Genomic DNA, 18,581 nt, shown 5'->3' with positions numbered 1-18,581 from the left:
TTAGTGCTCAAATGCTGGGTCAGACCCGCAGAGCTGAGGGTGAGGGCTGCAGTGGGGGGCTTAGTGCCTGTTCACATGCTCCCGCCCACTATTCTTCTCCAAAGTCTGTGTGATTAAGATCTTTACAATTTGAAAAAGGAAGGGACCAGGTGACCTGGGTATTGATATCTGACCAACAAAGGTAATTGCCATGAAGAAGATGAGCTGCTCACATGATAAAATCAGAATGAATTTCAGAAAGTCCAAACACACATGCACACAGACATCCAGACCACTGAAAGCAGCAGGTTCTTCCAGCAGACAAACCATAAAACCCACAGGTCACAAAAACGCCAGGCTCCAGCAGTGCAGAGCTGTCAGTGTGGCTCTACCGTGCGCCTGGGAACACTCCTCCTCGGCCAGCAACACTCACAGCAAAGAAATCCCCAAACTCTACCAGCACCACCCCTGTCTTTTTTTTTTTTTTTTGGAGACAGAGTCTCGCTCTGTTGCCCAGGCTAGAATCCAGTGATGCGATCATGGCTCACTGCAATCTCCACCTCCTCGGCTCAAGCAATCCTCCCATCTCAGCCTCCTGAGTAGCTGGAACTACAGGTGCATGCCACCATGCCAGGCTAATTTTTATATTTTTTGTTGAGACAAGGTTTCACCATTTTGCCCAGGCTGGTGTCAAACTTCTGGGTTCAAGCGATCCTCCCGCCTCAGCCTCCCACAGTGCTGGGATTATAGGCATGAGCCGCTGCACCTGGCGAACCCCACTTCTGTCTGGCAATAAGAGGCCTTTCTGAAAGCTGCAACTCGGGGCATGAAGCTCCAAGATTCGGAGCCTCCGGCCCCTGTGGGGGTGGGGTGTGGCACAGCACATACCTGCATGGCACATACCTGCATGGCACGTACCTGTACACATCGTGCTTGGTGTCGAAGAGCCGGCTCTTCTCCCGGATGCGCTCTGGAGGGAGGTAGGCGACGGTGCCAAACAGGCCGTCCATGCTGAGGTCGTGTGAGTGGGACAGCCCGTTGCACTTGGCCAGCCCAAAATCAGAGATCTGCAACACAGCCATCAGAGCAGGGCTCATTAGCATCCAACAGTGACGCTTTATGATGCTTTATCAACAGCTCCCTTTGGCAATCCCAGAGGGTGGGTGAGAGCTTTCCAGGAGCACGGAGAGCCCGCCCTGTGCCTCCCCAGGCAGCCCTGCCCCCGGCATGGAGGGGCAGATTCTGGGGCAGAAGCAAGCCCGGAGGCTTTCGGAGCAGCACATTTGATGGGCAGGTTAAAGGATCGGGCTGTAAGGAAGGAGTTCTCTGGAAGAGAACTCGGGAAGAATTAGAATCCACCTTCTGTAAGGCATCATGTCTGCCATTGTGGTGACAGCCAGTTGGCATAAAGGGGAATAGGCAAGTCTTAGAGGGTTCAGGTAAACAGCAACGCATGTGAAGATCAGGTCTGCTCCTAGAGAAGCCGGGGAGCCGGTTGTGCAACCCGCCAGCTGGGAAGGCTGATGGGCAAGTGGCTGCAAGTCCTTTAAAGGGAAACACACCTTCAGAAGCTCTTTAAACTTGAAAGCAAACAAAACACACACCTGGCAGCCCCATCCATCCAGGGTGTTTTGTGATCAGCAGACACTGGCTGGCTGCTTCAAACACATGCATTCAAGTGAAGGTCTGATAGACACCTTTGCTGGCAGGCTCCCTGGTGGCAAGGAGCACCGGCCACCAGCTCCTCTAGGAATGCCCTTGGCGTCTGCGCTCGGGGGAGGTAGGCCTCAAGTCTCCTTCCAGCAAAGGTGCCCCTGGAGCTCACCAGATGCCCCCCTCCCCGGCTGACCTCTTGTGGGGGATGGGAGCATCCCCTTTCCTGCCAGTGTCCTCTCCTCTCCAGTGTAACTCAGACCCCTTTGAAGCTGCTGAAGACAGTGTGTGGGAGAAGCCGCAGCTCATTAGCATTAACGGGACTCCAGATCCAGGGGGAGCACCACCCTCAACTCTCCTTCAAGGCATATGGATTTTTTTAAAAAACCTTTTCATTAACTCCTGGGCTCCTCTCAAACACACCCATGGAGTGACAGGAAACGAGGCTGAGTCAGGCCTTCATTCTGGGCTGGCCGTGCCCAAGTGGTGAGCCAATGGGGCTGCTGTCATTGGCACCAGCACTGAGCGGCAGGGAGACTTTATGACTGGGCTTCCAGGATCCTGAGTACACCTGCAGAGAGTAGGGGGAGGCCTGCGGGAAGAGACCCAGGGAGCGGGGGGAGGCCTGCGGGAAGAGACCCAGGGAGTTTGCAGGGGAGGCCTGCAGGAAGAGACCCAGGGAGTGGGGGGAGGCCTGCAGGAAGAGACCCAGGGAGCGGGGCGGGGGGAGGCCTGCGGGAAGAGACCCAGGGAGTGGGGGGAGGCCTGCGGGGGAGGCCTGCGGGAAGAGACCGGCCTCCTCTGCAGCCAGCAGCACCAGGACAGGGCCCGGACTCCAGCGGCTCTCATTTCCTCTCACTTCTGTTGATCCCCGGGCCTTCAGGCCTGTACCGCCCTCAAGAGCCACACTCCTTCACCCCAGGGAAAGCACCAGCTCCCCAGAACACCATCACCTGATCCTGTAAACCTGTGTCCTAACTCTCAAAATAAGCTCAAGAGCACAAGAAGCTTTAGTTCAACCGTCATCAGTGGCTTCAAAGGTTTCAAATTCAGAAATGAGCTGAACAATGAGAACACAAGGACACAGGGAGGGGAACATCACACACGGGCCCTGTTGAGAGGTGCGGGGAAAGGGCAGGGAGAGCATCAGGACAAAAATGCATGCAGGGCTTAAAACCTAGACGATAACCTAGAGGGCGGACGGGTGCAGCAAACCGCCATGGCACCCCTGTGTAACAAACCTGCACATTCTGCGCACGTATCCTGAAACTAAAAGTAAAGAAAGCATCACACACTTTCTAGGCAATTCCTTCTCCCCTTGTATGGTTGACTACAGGAAAAAAGTATCTCCCTCCCACCGTCAGCTAAGGATCAGACGCACTGTTCTAAGCTTGTCTGTACAAGTTAGAGTTCTGTGGTCCTGGACGATTAGCCTCTCTGTGCCTGTTTCCTTTTTCCATAAAAGGAGGCAATAAAAGTAGCTTTGTTGTGAATTTAAAATAGATCTAGTATCATTTTAAAAAGAAGAAAAGAAAAGGAAGACATGAGAGGGACTGAGGCACAGAGGTCTCGTCCAGGCGCCTCCCCAGGCCTGCAGTCTTTTCTCCTCCTCCGTGTCTTTGTCAGAAAAAACCAGCCCCTCCAAACCATACTTGGTGAAAAGAAAGTGAGCTGAAATTCTCTGTAAAACCTCTGGCAACAGAATGCAAGCTCGGAATTGAGAATCCTGGCAGGGTCGCTGACCCTCTATGTTCTCCTTCATCCACGGCTGCATTCCCCCTCCGCCCTTCCTCATGTCACCTCCCAGGGCCGCCCCTCGCCCCGCGTCCTCAACGGCCAGCCACCACCACCGCCACCGCCACCGCCACCGTGGCAACCACCCTGCCCAGCAAATGCCTCATGGCTTCCAAACACTCTCTTCAGCACCCAACTCTGCATCTCCGAGAGTTGAGGGCTCACAGCTGCCCCCAAGCATGTGGCCCTTCAACTTCAAGGTCCAGCTGTCAAGACTGAGAAAGCAGCCTGCAGGGGCTTTGCTGGCTTTCAAAGAAAGACACAGCAGGACGTTATCCGCTCTAAAGAAGACACAACGGGACGCAGCCCACGTGTAACCCTTTGAAAAGCGTGTGTTCCCGGCAAACTGGACACGTAATAGCAGCCTGAGATGTTAGACTAAGTTATTTCGTTTTTAACTTGAAATTGATTCCAACTAATATTTTACTGTTGGTATTTAGCATATTTAATGTTGAATAACATCAAGCATTAACTTGACACTGTTACTTTCTATACTATTTCTATGTATATACTGTGTGAAGCAGACAGCTGCTGTGGTATTCTGTTTCACTCAATCCCTGGACACTGGGGTAGCCCGTCTCAGAGACAAACGTCAGGGCTGGAAAGGCAATCTATGGTCTAATTTCAGGATTCTAGATTAAACTATTCCTGCTTTGAATAACTATCTGCTGAGGACACCCAGACACCCAGTGGCCAGTCCACGCACAGCTTCCACACTTTGTCTTCAGGAACGAAAGTGCCGACTCTCAGATCCCAACAAGCTCCCTGCTGCGCTCTACACACAGAAGCTATTTCTAAGAAAAAAGAAGTATGTCATGCAAATACATTTTTCTGTTTGTTTCTGGGCTTCTTGATGGTGACTAATACACCTGATTAAGAAGGAAGTCACACCAAAGCAATCTTTCCTACGGCCTGTCAGGGTACACAGGGCCCTAAAGATCCCAGGGGCACCATGCGGCTGTCCCATCACTTCCTGGCCAGCCCCCAGCGAGCCTTCCACAGCAGCCTCCCTGAGAAAGCAGGTCCCAGCAGCACCCGCCCGCTGCAGCCGTCCTTACAGACAGAGAAGCCCAGCGGTCTGCTACCCCGGCAGGAAACCCAGAGCTCTCCCTGCGTCTCCTTCACCTAAAGGCTCTGCTGTGGCCTGCCCCAACAGACAAAGCTCAGCCCCGTGTAGGCCCACCCTCAGGAGCACTCCCACCCCCTCCCACGGAACTGCGTCCAGGCCCTGCCTATGGGCCACATACTCTACCCCCAAGTGACCGCTGCATGTGGTGGTCACTTGGTTTCTTTCATGTCAACCACAGTGGCAGCCCAGGTAAAATCAAGGTCTATGGAGGCTGCAGGATGGTGTTCTGGTCTCCGCTGTGTGACTGTAGCTGGGTGGTCCAGCTGCTAATTTAACCAGTCTAAGCCCAGACTCGGTGAGAAGCAGAGGCCACTGTCCACCCTGCACGTCTGCTCTGAGGATGACGGCAGCTCCCACAGGGGACGCCTCTGGCACGCCCTTCCCGGTATTGAGTGCATGCTGGATAGCAGACCTTCCTAGTCATTACGGCCCCGGGGCCTGTGCTACTTGGGAAGAAGCCTGTAAACGTTGGCAGGAATGGAGGGTCCACATGTGAAGCCCAGCCCTGCCCACCACAGGAAACAGGAATCCCAAAACATGAGCAGATGCAGAAACCACCCTAGAGCCCATTCAAGCCAAGTCACTTGATTTTTGTCTCCATTATCTCAATTTCCTACTTCACTTAGCAGGACGGTGCTGAAATCTTCTAGCTGAAATCCTATTACTGGGCAACACCTGCCTAAGAAACAACTTATAATTACTGCCCAATGTGAAAATTTGTCCTCCCCGCTGCCGCCCTGGCTGAGCCAGGCACGAGAGGTGCACTCGGCTGCAGAGTCTGGGCACAGGGAGCGGCCATGCGCATGCCATACGGGCCACCACGCCCATCCCACCCGAGAGCTCACGGGCAGGGCCAGGCCCTGAATTCAGGTCTCTCCTAATTAATGGTCCAGGCACGAGAGAGGCCTGGAAGTGCCATGCCACTAGGAACAGCAGCACAGCCAAGGCAGGCGGGGGACTCCTCTGCTTGTCCCCTGCAAGAACTGCATGGATCCGGGTCAAGGCTCTCGGCTCCTTCTCGCTCCCAGGGAGGACACCAGTGCTTTGTGGACCAGCCATTCACCCCAGGCCTCTCGAGAGCATGTGAACATCACCGCGTGGGGAAAAACCATATGTCAGGTGTAACCACGACATGTCAACAGCAGTACAGGCCTGGCCATGAAGGCCAGCAAAGGAGATACAGGAAATGCTGCCTGATGCAAAGGTGGTGATGCTGACACCTGCCAAGGCCCAGCAGCGACGCTGCTTTCCGGTTATATTACCCCTCTCACTTTTCTGTTTCAAAAGCCTATCGTGAAGCCAAAGCAAGCTCCGGCCCCCAGGCCCACGCTGTCACAACGTGCCGCCGCCCCACACTCTCCACCCCTCCTGACAGCCTCTTCCACAGCACTTTAAGGACCCCATTGCAGGGGACCCCCACATTCCCATCACCCGAGGCCCTGAAAACAGAGGAAATGCATCCCTTCATTGCAGAGCCTGAGGTCTCACAAGGACACGCCTGGCCGACAGGCTGATTTCATAAGAACAAAACCCACAAACCTGTAATCTTTCTACAGAATGAGTCATATGCCAGGATTTGGGGGAGCAGCCCCCACGTTCACCAAGCCCACCCTCCAGCTACACGGTGTGTGGCTCCATACCGACCAGGACAAGCTCAGACGCCTAGCGTCCTTATGCTGCAAAAGGCCTTGGTTTCAATTTCTTTCCTCCAAGAAGAGCCACCTCATCTTCCACCCTTATCCCGACCTCAGAGCTTCACCCCTGGATACCCTGCTCCCGAAGACCCAGACCCTCCCTGCCCAGCTCCCTCGGGCACCGTGCAGCTCCCCACCTTGACGTGGTAGTGGGCATCCAGCAGGATGTTGGCGGGCTTGAGGTCCAGGTGCAGGAGCGGCGGGGACATGCAGTGCAGGAAGTTCATGCCCACCGCAGTCTCGTGGATGATGCGGAACCGCAGATCCCATGGCAGCGGCTCCGAGGCCAGCAGCTTCTCCAGGGAGCCCGTCTCCATGTACTCCATGACCAGGCCGACGGGTTCGTGGCAGATGCCGTACACAGGCAGGATATACCGAAACTTGGCCATCTCCATCTTCTTGGCTTCTTCCAAAAGCTCCAGGCGCTCCCTGGAAAAGTTCAAAGGCATGAAGAATATGCAGTGGTCACTCAGCCACAAGCACGAGCAGCACCCCGGCCCAAAGATGACCTGCTGCAGAGGGCTGAGCCAATGCCTCAAGTGCACACACGCGGGGTACACGTTAACGTCACGGCACTAATGCAGGCTCTGCAGAGTCTCAGTCCTGAGCTGCTGAGAATATTCTCAGAAGTGAGGAGGAGGGAATTCTAATCATGTTACAGGTACCACTGACAACAGGTGTGGAGGGGCCACCTGTGTGAATGATAATTCCACAGGCAGCTGTGAGCCAAGGTTTGGGAGTCTCAGAGTCTGCAGGTGCTGGCAACAATCCCTTCTCCTGAGGAGGAAAAAGAAGTTGAGGTTCCACTCAAAGTTGTAACTAGGCTGGGCATGGTGGCTCATGCCTGCAATCCCAGCACTTGAGAGGCTGAAGCAGGTGGATCACCTGAGGTCAGGAGTTCGAGACCAGCCTGGCCAATGTAGTGAAACCCTGTCTCTACTAACAATACAAAAATTAATTGGGCATGGTGGCAGACATCTGTAATCCCAGCTACTCGGGAGGCTGAGGCAGGAAAATCGCTTGAATCAGGGAGGCAGAAGTTGCAGTGAGCCAAGATCATGCCACTGCACTCCAGCCTGGGTGACAGAGGGAAACTCCATCTCAAAAAAAAAAAACAAAAAACATTAAAAAAGTTGTAACTAGTTATTGAAGGAACCCAACTCACCTTCTTGGTTTAAGCCCAATAACTGAGTTGACCCAGTTAGTCCAGAATCCAACCTCACACGCAAACTAATGAAACAGCATGAGTCCAAAGCATGGGGTTACCAAGGGCCAAATCCAACCAGCCATTTTTTTTTTTTTAATAAAAAATATAGGCTGGGTGCGGTGGCTCACACCTGTAATCCCAGCACTTTGGGAGGCCAAGACAGGCAGATCATGAGGTCAGGAGTTCAAGACCAACCTGACCAACTGGTGAAACCCTGTTGTCACTAAAAATACAAAAATTAGGGGCCGGGCGCAGTGGGTCAAGCCTGTAATCCCAGCACTTTGGGAGGCCGAGGCAGGTGGATCACGAGGTCAAGAGATCGAGACCATCCTGGTCAACACGGTGAAACACCATCTCTACTAAAACTACAAAAAATTAGCTGGGCATGGTGGCACGTGCCTGTAATCCCAGCTACTCAGGAGGCTGAGGCAGGAGAATTGCCTGAACCCAGGAGGCGGAGGTTGCGGTGAGCCGAGATCGCGCCATTGCACTCCAGCCTGGGTAACAAGAGTGAAACTCCGTCTCAAAAAAATAAATAAATAATAACAATAAATAAAAATTAAAAAAAAATTAGCCATGCGTGTTGGCATTTGCCTGTAATCCCAGCTCAGGAGGCTGAGGCAGAAGAATCTCTTGAACCCAGGAGGCGGAGGATGCAGTGAGCTGAGATTGCACCACTGCACTCCAGCCTGGGCGACAGGGTGAGACTCTGTCTTAAAAAAAATATATATATATATATATATATATGTAAAATAGATATAGTACTAATCATTTTAGTCATTCACAGGTGTACAATTCCCTGGCATTACACACATTCACGATGTGGAACAACCATCACTACTATCTACACCCAAAACTTTTCCATCATCCTCAACAAAAATGCTGTACCCATTAACAAGTAACTCCTTCCCTCACCCCCATCCTCAATAACCTGTTTGCTATGTTCTAGGCAAATTCATATAAGTGCAAGCATATAAAACGTGTCCTTCTGTGTCTGGCTTATTTCATTAAGCATGTTTTCAAGGTCTATTTACACTGTAACATATATCAAAACTTCCTTTTCATGGCCGAGTAATATTCCACTGCATGGATACACCGCCTGTTGTTTGTCCAGTCAGCTGTTGGTGGGCGCAGCCATTTCCACCTTTTGGCTCTTGTGGATAATGCTGTACAGCTGCACACATTGGTGTACAAACACCTGAAGTCCTGGCTTTCAATTCCTTTGGACACACACCTAGGAGTAGAATTGCTTGGTCACGTTCTTTGTGTAATATTTTGAGAATCTGCCAAATGGTTGCCCACAGCCTGCCACCTTGTTTGTATAAACTTTTACTGGAAGAAAGGCTCACCCATTCATTTTAATACGGCTGTGGCTGCTTCTGCACTTCAAAGCAGAAAGCAGTCCTTGCAACAGAGGCCCTGCGGCCTGCAAAGCCCAAAACACTGCCCTCCAGCCCTTGGTGGAGAAAGTTTGCCAGCCTCTGGTCTAAGGTCACTTCCCTGGTGCAGTCTGTGTTTTCACAGACTAGAATCCCAGAGCAATGGTCTGTGTTAGTGTTATGGGTCAAAAGTCTCAGCACACGTTCAGGGTAAAAGGCTGAATCCCACGAGGATGCATGTTGGCCACAGAGGTTCTAGGTCAGCAGTTGCTGAACACAGACATGGTAGAAAGCACCCAAGAAGCTGGCTGGAATGCTGGTTCCCAGGCCTCACTCCTTGAGAATGTGTTCCAGGTTGGGGCTGAAAAATCTGCTTTTTTTTCTTTTTCTTTTTCTTTTCTCACCTTTTTCGAAACAGAGTCTTGCTCTGTTGCCCAGGCAGGAGTACAGTGGTATGATCTTGGCTTATTGCAACCTCCACCTCCCAGGTTCAAGTGATTCTCATGCCTCAGCCGCCGGAGTAGCTGGGATTACAGGCGTGCCACACTCGGCTAATTTTTTTTTATTTTTTAGTAGAGATGGGGTTTTGCTATGTTGGCCAGGCTGGTCTTGAACTCCAGGGCTCAAGTGATTCGTCTGCCTCAGCTCGCAAAGTAGTGTGATTGCAGGCGTAAGTCACTGTGCCTGGCCAATCTGCTTTCTAATAACATAATAATAAGCTCCCTAAAGGAAATGTTCAGAACCACACTTGGAGAGAGTCAACCTCCTAGAGCAGGAAATGCAGCAGCTCCATGTCCGCGCACAGGCCCGCAGGCAGCTCCATGTCCGAGCACAGGCCGGCAGGCAGCGCCATGTCCACGCACAGGCCCGGAGGCAGCTCCATGTCCGCCCACAGGCCAGGAGGCAGCTGGCTAGGGTGGCCTCTGGGTAATTCCCATAGAATCCAGAGTCCAGACCAAGCCCCTGCCCATAACCCAGTCTCGGCTGCCACAGCAGGGGCTCTTCTGGAGTTTGGACACAGCCTGCTCCTCCCAGTGACAAACCCTGGAGCAGGTGCCTGGAAACCAGTGGCTCCCATTTCCTCGCCACTGGAGAAGCCAAAACAGTGCCAACAGAACACATCCATGTCTGAATGATCTAACCTCCCCTGAGAGACTTCAACCCCTCCCAGGCTTCTCTTACCTGTGAAAACACTTCTCCTAAAGGAAAGGCCAGCAGGAACCCCTGGATCCTGCTGTTTAGCTCTTGCTGTGGAAATTCCTGTACATGGTACAGGTACCAAAGGCTTGGAGATCTCAGCCTGTTCCCCCCATGGCCCCACCCCCCGGAAGCTGCGGCTAGGCCTCTGTGTCTCAGGACTCAGCCCGCTGTTCTCAACTAGAGGCCACTTTACCCCCAGGAAACACTGGGCAATGTCTGGAGAGATTCTGGCTGTCACAACCGGAGGATGCTACCAACATCCTATGCACAAGACAGCCCCAAGACTAAGAATTACTCAGCCCCAGATGCCAATGGTGCCAAGTTTAAGAATCCCAGCGAATGCATTTTCAGCCAATAAACTACTGCAGCCTAGGACTACAGCTTCAGTACTCCCAGCACTTACCTGACCTTTAACTTCAAGCAGTTCTGTGTACTGGCAAGTGCTCGCTTGAATCCATTGTATGTTAGAACTAAGGACAAGAGGTCCCTTTCCTGTCTTCACGGTGTTTACATTTACCCTCTAAGGGTGAAGATGGAGAATTACCCCCAGAAGAGAAGTGTGGTGGAAAAATCTAAGCCTCTTGAAAGGAGGGTCCAGGGAGCTCTGGAGAATCAAGAGACACCCAAAGTCAGAAGTCAACATAGGGAAGGGCCCCTGAGAGAGTGGGGAAGGCTGAGACTGCAGAGTCCAGGGGCACCTGGGAGGCCAGCGGAGCAGAGCGGAGGGGTCACTGTGGACCCCCTTGGGCCTGGCAGAGCAGAGGGGGAAGCCAGCAGGGCACCACGCTCTGCTGGAAGAAGCTGCAGGCCGGTCCATTGGCTGCATGTGGGAGGAGAGAGACCTGCAGGACGTCTCTGGAGCTGCGCCAGGGGTCGCTGGGCGGTCCCCCACAGTGGACATGGGAGCACCCCAGGAGGAGCAGCTGGATGGGTGTGGGAGTGGGCAGGTCAAGAGTGGGTCTGAATACACTCAAGGAGCAAAGAATCCCACGGGCCCTGGGAACAAGTGAAGCAAGTATCAGGAATGAACGTGAAATTATGAGGAGACAACACTGAGGGCGGCGTGGCCTGCTTTCCTAGCGCTCTGGTTAAAGGGCCAATGAATGGGAACAAGATGCCCACCAGTGTGCAGTGCTGGCCTGTGGGGGTCCCTGGGCTGAGCTGAAAGGCTGCCCCATCCCCAGCATACCGTCGGCTGCTCCCTCACTCCTGGGGAAATCCCCCTCCCTGCAGCCAGGGGCTTGGGCCAGGCTCTGGGACCCACCAGGGGACGGGGGTGCCGACCGTGAGCCTCTCAACCCTGTTCACAGCCTCAGTAAGCATTGGGAAAAGAGGAAGCAGAGGGCCTGAAAGGAAGCCAAGGCCAAGCATCAGCCAATGAAACCAAGCGCCGAGGAAGGAAAATGACACCTCTCAGCTCCAGGCCTTTCTCCTCCTCTGGGAATACCGGTGGCTGAGGCCCTCCTTAGTGATCTGAAGGATTTAAAGGAGCACCAGCACAACTGCCACTCCAGCAACAGCCACTGACTTCCAAACTGTTGGACTGGGACTCAGTACCAGCTGCTGCTTCTGTTTTATGTCTTGTTAAGAATCAAAATTACGACGTGTCTGTTTCCTGTTGCTCACATGTGGCCAGCCTGCTGCCCTCCCCAACCCATGTGGCCTCCCTTCTCCAACACTCTGCACGGGGCACTGGAGAAAGTCCCTCCATAGGACTAAGACCCATTTCCACTGTGCAACCACGGGAAGCACACCCTCCTGGCCAGAAGGTTTTGAGGCGCTGACAATTCAGGTGTTCAGAGGCCAGCTATCACAAGCGTCATTTTTCCATATTAAGTAGACATTCTAAGAGTGAAGTCTCTAAGCCAAAGCTGTTGATAACAAGTAGTATTCTGAGACCAAGGTCAGTCAAAGGAAGGCTAAACAGCTTATTAAGTGGGAGCTCCGAGCCACTCTCCAAATAAAGTGTTTTCTTCTATTTGCCCAAAGGGCTTAATACATAAAACCCAGGTGACTTCTGATGGCAGAGCGAGCTCATTAGCGACTCCAACAGCCACAGGCTGGCAGCAGGGCACACCCTCCGCAGCACCAAGTTCAGCAAGTTCTTGACTCTCCCAGCCCCGGGCCCTTTCCACGGAACAGAGACCCCATTCACCTCACTTTACAAGAAACAAACAAGGGCTGCAGCTGCCGGCCTCCCGAAAGCTGATCCTGGCTTGACTCTCCTAACAGTGCACCCCGGCTTTGCACAGCTGTCTGACGGGGGCTGGACACGACGTCCCCCTTCCGCGGGCCACACATTTGAGGGCATTTTCTCAAGGAAAACCAGGTGTCCCAGAAAATAAGTCATTGTTTCCATGAACAAGAGTCTCTTCTCGGTGACAGCATGATCCAAACTCGCTTGGGGCAGATGGAATTCCAGCCAGCCCGGGACCGCCCTGTGGGAGATTTGAGGTCCAGAAGTGGAGGGAGGGCGGCTCCCTTCCTACCAGCCTGGATTTCATTCAGAAGCACCAGCATATCCTCAGAACTTTCCACACTGTTTACCATCCGCTAAGCAAGGGACCAAAACCCACCTGACCCCTCCTTCCAGCCACTCTTCAGGGGCTCCCCAGGCGCACACCTGGGAAACCCCAGCAGGTTTAGGAAGCTCCAGCCCTTCTGGGGTCAGGTGTCACCCGGCGGCGTTTGCAATTCAGTAAGCCTAAAAGGGCCTCCTTGCAAGCTGCAGGAAGAGGCCTTTCTGATCAGAGAGGTTAAGAAGTGCTCAGGTACTAGGGCCACAGAAAGAACCCACCAATTGCTTTTTAGCAATGGCACTATTTTTTAATGCATTTTTTTCTTTTAAGCAGTGTTTCTGGCTTATTTTGATAACCACACAAAAGGAACTGTAGATTTATTATTATGACCATTATTTTAAGACGAGTAGAGATGCTGAAACCAGCTGAGGTGCTGGAGTGGCTGCCGGGAACACAGAGCATCGCCCGGCCACATGTGCACTGCCCCCAAATCGCATTTCTTATGGTTGACAGCGGAGCCAACGTTTCTGGGTTGACCAGAACCCCCTCTCATCGGTGTTCATTAAAATACAACCTAAAAACTGTGCCTCGCTCCAAGCACAGCTGTGCTTAGGTACAGTTCAGTGGGGGCGTGCTCTATTCATCTCCTTCGCTGCTGGGGAAAGCACTGCCAAGTCTGCTTCTGTGCAGGATCGGGGAAAGGTCCCCTACGATCCCCTGGACCCCGTTTTAGGGGTTAATTAGGGCATTAATTAGGATTAACTCAGGGTTCAGCTTTTCAAAGACACGCTGAGTAGCACTTACATGAATTTGGTTTTCTCCTCATTTAGGGCTAGCCAAAGCAGATTTCCCCCTCCCAGGGAGGGCGCTGGAGTAGTGAGAAATACCAGAAATATCATCACACCAATCATTTCTAAAAGAAACTTCCTAGAGAAGCCCCAAGGTTCTTCTCGAGGCTCAGAAATTCCAAAGACCTGTGGACCAGGCCGGCTGCGGTTTTCCCTGGAAGCATGCATCCTGGAAAAGGGGAAAGAACGGCCCCAGGACGTGGTCTTGTGCAAGCGGAGAAGCAATACATGAAGGGAAGCGGGGAGAAGCAGGGAGGCGGGGGGAGGCGGTGAGACTGCTCAGGTAACAAAGAGCTCCGAAGGAGAAGCCTAGGAACTACCTTCAGGAAAGCGCAGCCGGAAAATGTGTTTCATCATCTGTTAGCTGATGCCTCTCAGCGAGGCCTTCTGCACACTAATCCAATTATATTCCCAGGGAGCCTCGGAGGGGTTCCCACGGGGCTATTTTTAAAACTGACAAGAAACGGGCTTGTCCAATTGTCAGCTCTGTTTTTACAAACCTAGAGTTTGCTCAGGCTCGCCCCGACCAGCCGGGGGCTGAATGCAGCAGGAGCTGCTGCCAGCCGGCGCCCCACAGGCACTGGCTTCTTCCAAGCATCTTCTTAGCTAGGGGCTGGCAGGGGAGGAACGGGGCTTTGGGATCACTTTATTCTCCCCAAACTAGTCACAGCACCCATCCCTACACCCCACCCTAGGCCCTGTGGCCCCATGGTGAGGGTCGGCCAGGGAGGCCGGCTGTTTCTCCAAAGCCACCCCACAAGACCCTCCAAGGCACCAGGCCCCATGACGAAGGGAATCTCAGACCAATGGGGTGTCACCTGTGAACTACTGAGAGGGCCCCTTGGCAGGCACTTCCTGTCCCTGGGGAGCTAAATGTCTGGGGCTAGGTAGCCCCCACCCTTCCTGCACAGAAAAGTATGCTCACAAGGCCTGGCACAGCCTGCTACTGAGAAGCCCCAGGCAGGTGCTGTGGCCAACGGGTGGCTAAAGGCCAGGGCCAGGGGAGCTGCAGGGAGCCAGGAGAACCCAGACCACCTTGAGAGGCAAGCAGCCTTTGCCGATGAAAATCAGCCTCACCTGGACCTGGACCTGGACCTGTCGTGGGTCCTATGCAACAAGTGGAGAGGACCATAAATGACCCCAGACAGCCTGGAAAAGCCCCAGACCCCTGTGGTGGGGGTCAGAGCTGCTGACCCTCCGAGAGGAGAAGCAGGATGTAGGCAGAAGGGGTAAAGGGCTGGGGGCTGCACACAAAGACCCTAGGAAAATCCTGTCCTGCAATTCAGGAAACATCTTCCAGATATGAGGGGCTGGGGTGGGAGGCAGCTCATCAGAAAAGCACTGGAAAATTTGGCAGGGCACAGGGGCTACTTTGAGGCCTGGGTGCAACCTTGTGAGACTGCAATGCAACTAGCTCCTCCTGGAGCAAAGTGGGATGGATGTACATTCCTCACAAGGACCTCAAGCGAATACAGTCAATAATTAACCTAAAGGAATCAGCTTCACAAAGAGCCGGGGTCTGACCATCTTCTCAGAAAAATCAGCCACTGCTGCACATGAAAACCCAGCCTGCTCTACCAGGTCCAGCAGAGTACAGGAGGTGAAGTGCTTCCTGCCAGGCGATGCTGACCTCGACCTCGCCACCTGACATGCCACCACCTGTCTGCTTTGGGCAGGGCAGGAAAGGCTTCCAGTCAAAGGACAAAACACTTTTCAACCAAGCTAGGCAATATCCTAAGCGATCCGCCTCAAGTGGAGAAATGCTACCTCCAACTAGGCCACCCAAGAAATAAGGGACTGGTCACTAGAAATTTCAGAAGAGCCTAAGGACGTGAGCTGGTGAGTCAGTCCAGGTAGGTGCTTGTTTACTTTGCTCTTCCAATACAAGAAAGTGGTGTTAAAATGTTCGCTGATGATTAAAGTCGCTGCAACTAGAAGACTGCATCAGACAAACGCCCCCGAGAGAGCAAACAAATGACCCCCTGGAGAGGGTTCCCTTTCAGGACCTAACCACTGGCTGGTATTCACAGTGGTTTGGATTTCCTCAAAATAACCACAGCGCCTCTCCTGGCCTGAGAGGCTCCCAGGATCTGGGACAGGGGAGAGAAAGTGCACAGCCTCAGCCAATGTCTCACCTTTGAACTAATGGTGATTTTATGACACTCCTCATGACTCTACTGATGTTTCCAAGAAACACTGGATTTGAGGTTATGGCAAAAGCCACCAGTAGCTCTGCTGTGTAGCCTGGTATCAAAGAGGAAAATGTAAAGGGCGTGGACTCCAGCCTCTTATCAGCAGAGGCCTCATAGTCACAGTGTGGGGCCACAGCAAGCACTGCCACCCCAGACGCCAGCAGCACAACCATTCTGCAGAAAAGCTGGGGCTTTTCGGCCCCATCACTCAATCAGCCAAGCATTGGAAACCAGATCTGCCAACAGCAAAGGCTAAATGGTATTTAAAAGGAGCCACTTCTGAGTGTGTCCAGGGAATCTCTAGGTAAAATACAAGCGTGACTTCAATGTAAAATGTAAGCTTCATTAAAGAATACGTAATTAAAATGTTCTACACTGAGCCTTACGTATAAACCATCAAAATCAACGGTAGACAGTGAAATCTACAACAAAGAGGCGTTGTTCAAGAATATTCTCCCTACCTCTCAAATTTTGCACAGATGACAACCGACTCACCGAATGTAACAAGGGCGGCTCTGCGTCCTTCCCAGGCGCCTTTGTTACCTTGAGCGCTCCTGCTAGGTAGGGACAGACAGGTTTCATTCTGGCTTTTGGACTAGGATACTGGGGTGCAGGAGGGCTCCATGGCACGGCCACAGAGCGCTAATTCAAGGCTCTTCCCCAGCGGTTCGAAATTAAGTCAGCTAAAACGAGAGTGTGGGGCGAGGAAGCGCTGGGCGGATCAAGACCCCGGACCCCCTGCCGGACCCCCCGAGGGACCCCACGGCCAGGCCAGAGCCCTGGAGATCCAACGCGCAAGCGCCATGCGCCCAGGAAGCCTCACCCGAGCCAAGCCGGAGCTTCCGACCGAAATAATTATTGTCTTACACCAATTTGTGTTCCAACGTAAATTACCAAGTAAGTCGAACCGAGCCTAACTCCACTCATAAATCCCAGATGCCCACACGGCAATTTTCCTAAGCCCTGCGAGGACCGCAGCGCCCGGGTGGGTCCCGGGCGGGCCGAACGCGCCTCCCAAGGGCGCGGGTCAGAGGCGCACGGCGAGCTGGGGACCCCGGAAAACCGGGGCCACTCGGGGAGTGTCAGGAAGGACGACTGGGCGCCTTACGACGTCCGGGCAGACGCGGCCCCCGAGGAGCCCCCGAGGAGCCTCGGAGGAGCCGCCTGACCCGACTCCGACGTGCGCGATTGCGCCGGGGTAGCCAAACCCCCGCGCCCCTCCGGCGGGGAAAGGCCGACTGGACGCTGCCGGGGCCCCGTGGACTCGCCGGCAACCGGTTTCCCCGCCGAAGCTGCCCCGGGGGAAAGTCCGGGGGAGCTAAGCGGGACCCCGGGACCCGGACACCCAGACCCCGGCGCCGCCCGTCCGCCCCAGCGCCCCGCCCGGGCCGCTCACCTGTTGTCGACGTGCAGGCTGGGCGAGCACTTGATGGCGAGCCAGGTCTTCCAGTGGACGTGGCGCACCTTGTACACCTGCCCGAAGCCGCCCGAGCCCACCTTCTCCCAGCCCGTGAACTCGCCCGCGTCGAAGGTGCGCAGCAGCCCCAGGGCCCACGGAGTCCCGCCTTCGCCCTCCATCGCGCGCTTCTAGCCGGAGCCGCCGCGGCAGCCCAGGTGCCCAGGTGCCCAGGTGCGCGCCCCGCCCCGTTACGTCACTTCCGTCCATCCCCGGCCCCGCCCCCCGGCTCCCTCCCGCTGGCGCCGGGTGACTGCGTTGTCCCCTGGGTGCTCAGGGCGTGCGAAGGGCCTGGACGTGCGCATCAGCTGGCCTGCTTTCCTTTGCTTTTTTTTTCTCTTCATTGCAGGATCACATGCCGTCGTAAGGAATCATTCACTTTGCCCAGTTTCCCCCAGTGCTATCACTTTGCAAAACTTTGCAAAGAAAAGTAAGTACGATCTCACAACCAGGATATCGACTTTGATGCAGTCACCGATCTTGTTCAGTTTGGCTCTGTTGTACTCGTTTTCCTTTGCGTGTGTTAGTTTTACACAATGTAATTACCTGTGTAGCTTCCTGTACCCCCCACCTGGCCCCTCCTGTGGCGATTTTACAGCCGCGCCCCGGAGCCCTGGCATCACTCATCTTTCCTCTATTTCTAAAATTGTTCTATTTCAGAAATGTTATGTTTAGATACAGGACCATACAGCGCCTAATTATTTGAAACTGTCTTTTTTCAGTCCTCAGCCTCATTCCCTGCAGGTTCGTGTCTTGCTTTTTCACACGAGTTTCCTCTTAGAAAGTAACTTTTTAAAAAATTGCCCCAACAGCAAATCTAAAGTCCATTTCAAATACAAGAGTTCCTTCATCCTTTCCTAAATAACAGCCTCTTTTCACAGGTAGAACTGACAGATGGTTTGAAAACGAAAGATGTTTTTTTACGTATGGAGAAAAAAAATTCCCAGCCTTGGCAGGATACTTGTTTAGAGGCTGAAGTGTATCAGAGATCACGCACACGTCCACGCCTCAGAAAACGCTCACTCATTCCTGAGACTGCACCATGAGCGAAGGCTGATTTTTGGCCACAGGAGATGAATAATGAAGACGGGAGGGCGGAGCTAAAGGAGAGGGCATTTTAACCACATTAACTGGTGTTTTCGTGTGAGTCACCTGGAAAGAGAGAGGCTGCCCCAAGTCAGCCCATTGGAAGCCTCAGACCTGGGGCGTCTTCCACACGGGCAGGGTCCTTCTTTCACAGCCTGCAGCGGGGTGCTACGTCTCCCCACTGCCTCCCCGCTCCCATCCGGCCCCTCTTCGAAGGGAACTCACACATCCCAACGGGGGGATGGGTGCGGGGGGGGGGGGGGGAGGCCTCCTGGGGGAACCCGGGAGCCACTTCCTTTCCCACATACTCTGGAAATTGAAATTGGTTTCCTTGGCAAATAGTTGTTTGAAGCTTTTTATCACAAATGTAACTTACATTTAAACTAATGTTTTAAAAAACAATTGGGGTTTTGAATCTATGAAGATAACTTCGAGTAAACATAGT

General features: G+C 53.4%; 1 protein-coding gene across 1 annotated transcript in view; it reads right to left on the bottom strand.

Annotated features, from left to right (window-relative positions):
• Positions 1 to 17,256, bottom strand: part of RIPK4 (receptor interacting serine/threonine kinase 4) — a 26,855-nt gene extending 9,599 nt beyond the window's left edge. Inside the window, exons 1-3 of the mRNA XM_032276819.1 lie at positions 16,991 to 17,256; positions 6,387 to 6,678; positions 898 to 1,046 (exon numbers count right to left, since the gene is read on the bottom strand). Of these exons, the coding sequence (XP_032132710.1) occupies positions 898 to 1,046; positions 6,387 to 6,678; positions 16,991 to 17,172 (623 nt within the window). The 5' untranslated portion in view covers positions 17,173 to 17,256. The remainder of the gene's footprint in view (positions 1 to 897; positions 1,047 to 6,386; positions 6,679 to 16,990) is intronic.
• Positions 17,257 to 18,581: the final 1,325 nt, after the last annotated feature.

Source organism: Sapajus apella, unplaced genomic scaffold (assembly GCF_009761245.1).
Source record: "Sapajus apella isolate SASKATOON/1434 unplaced genomic scaffold, GSC_monkey_1.0 scaffold8, whole genome shotgun sequence".
Classification (NCBI taxonomy): Eukaryota; Metazoa; Chordata; class Mammalia; order Primates; family Cebidae; genus Sapajus; species Sapajus apella.
Note: the sequence above shows the minus strand (reverse complement) of the source record. Positions and strands in the feature narration are given on the sequence as shown.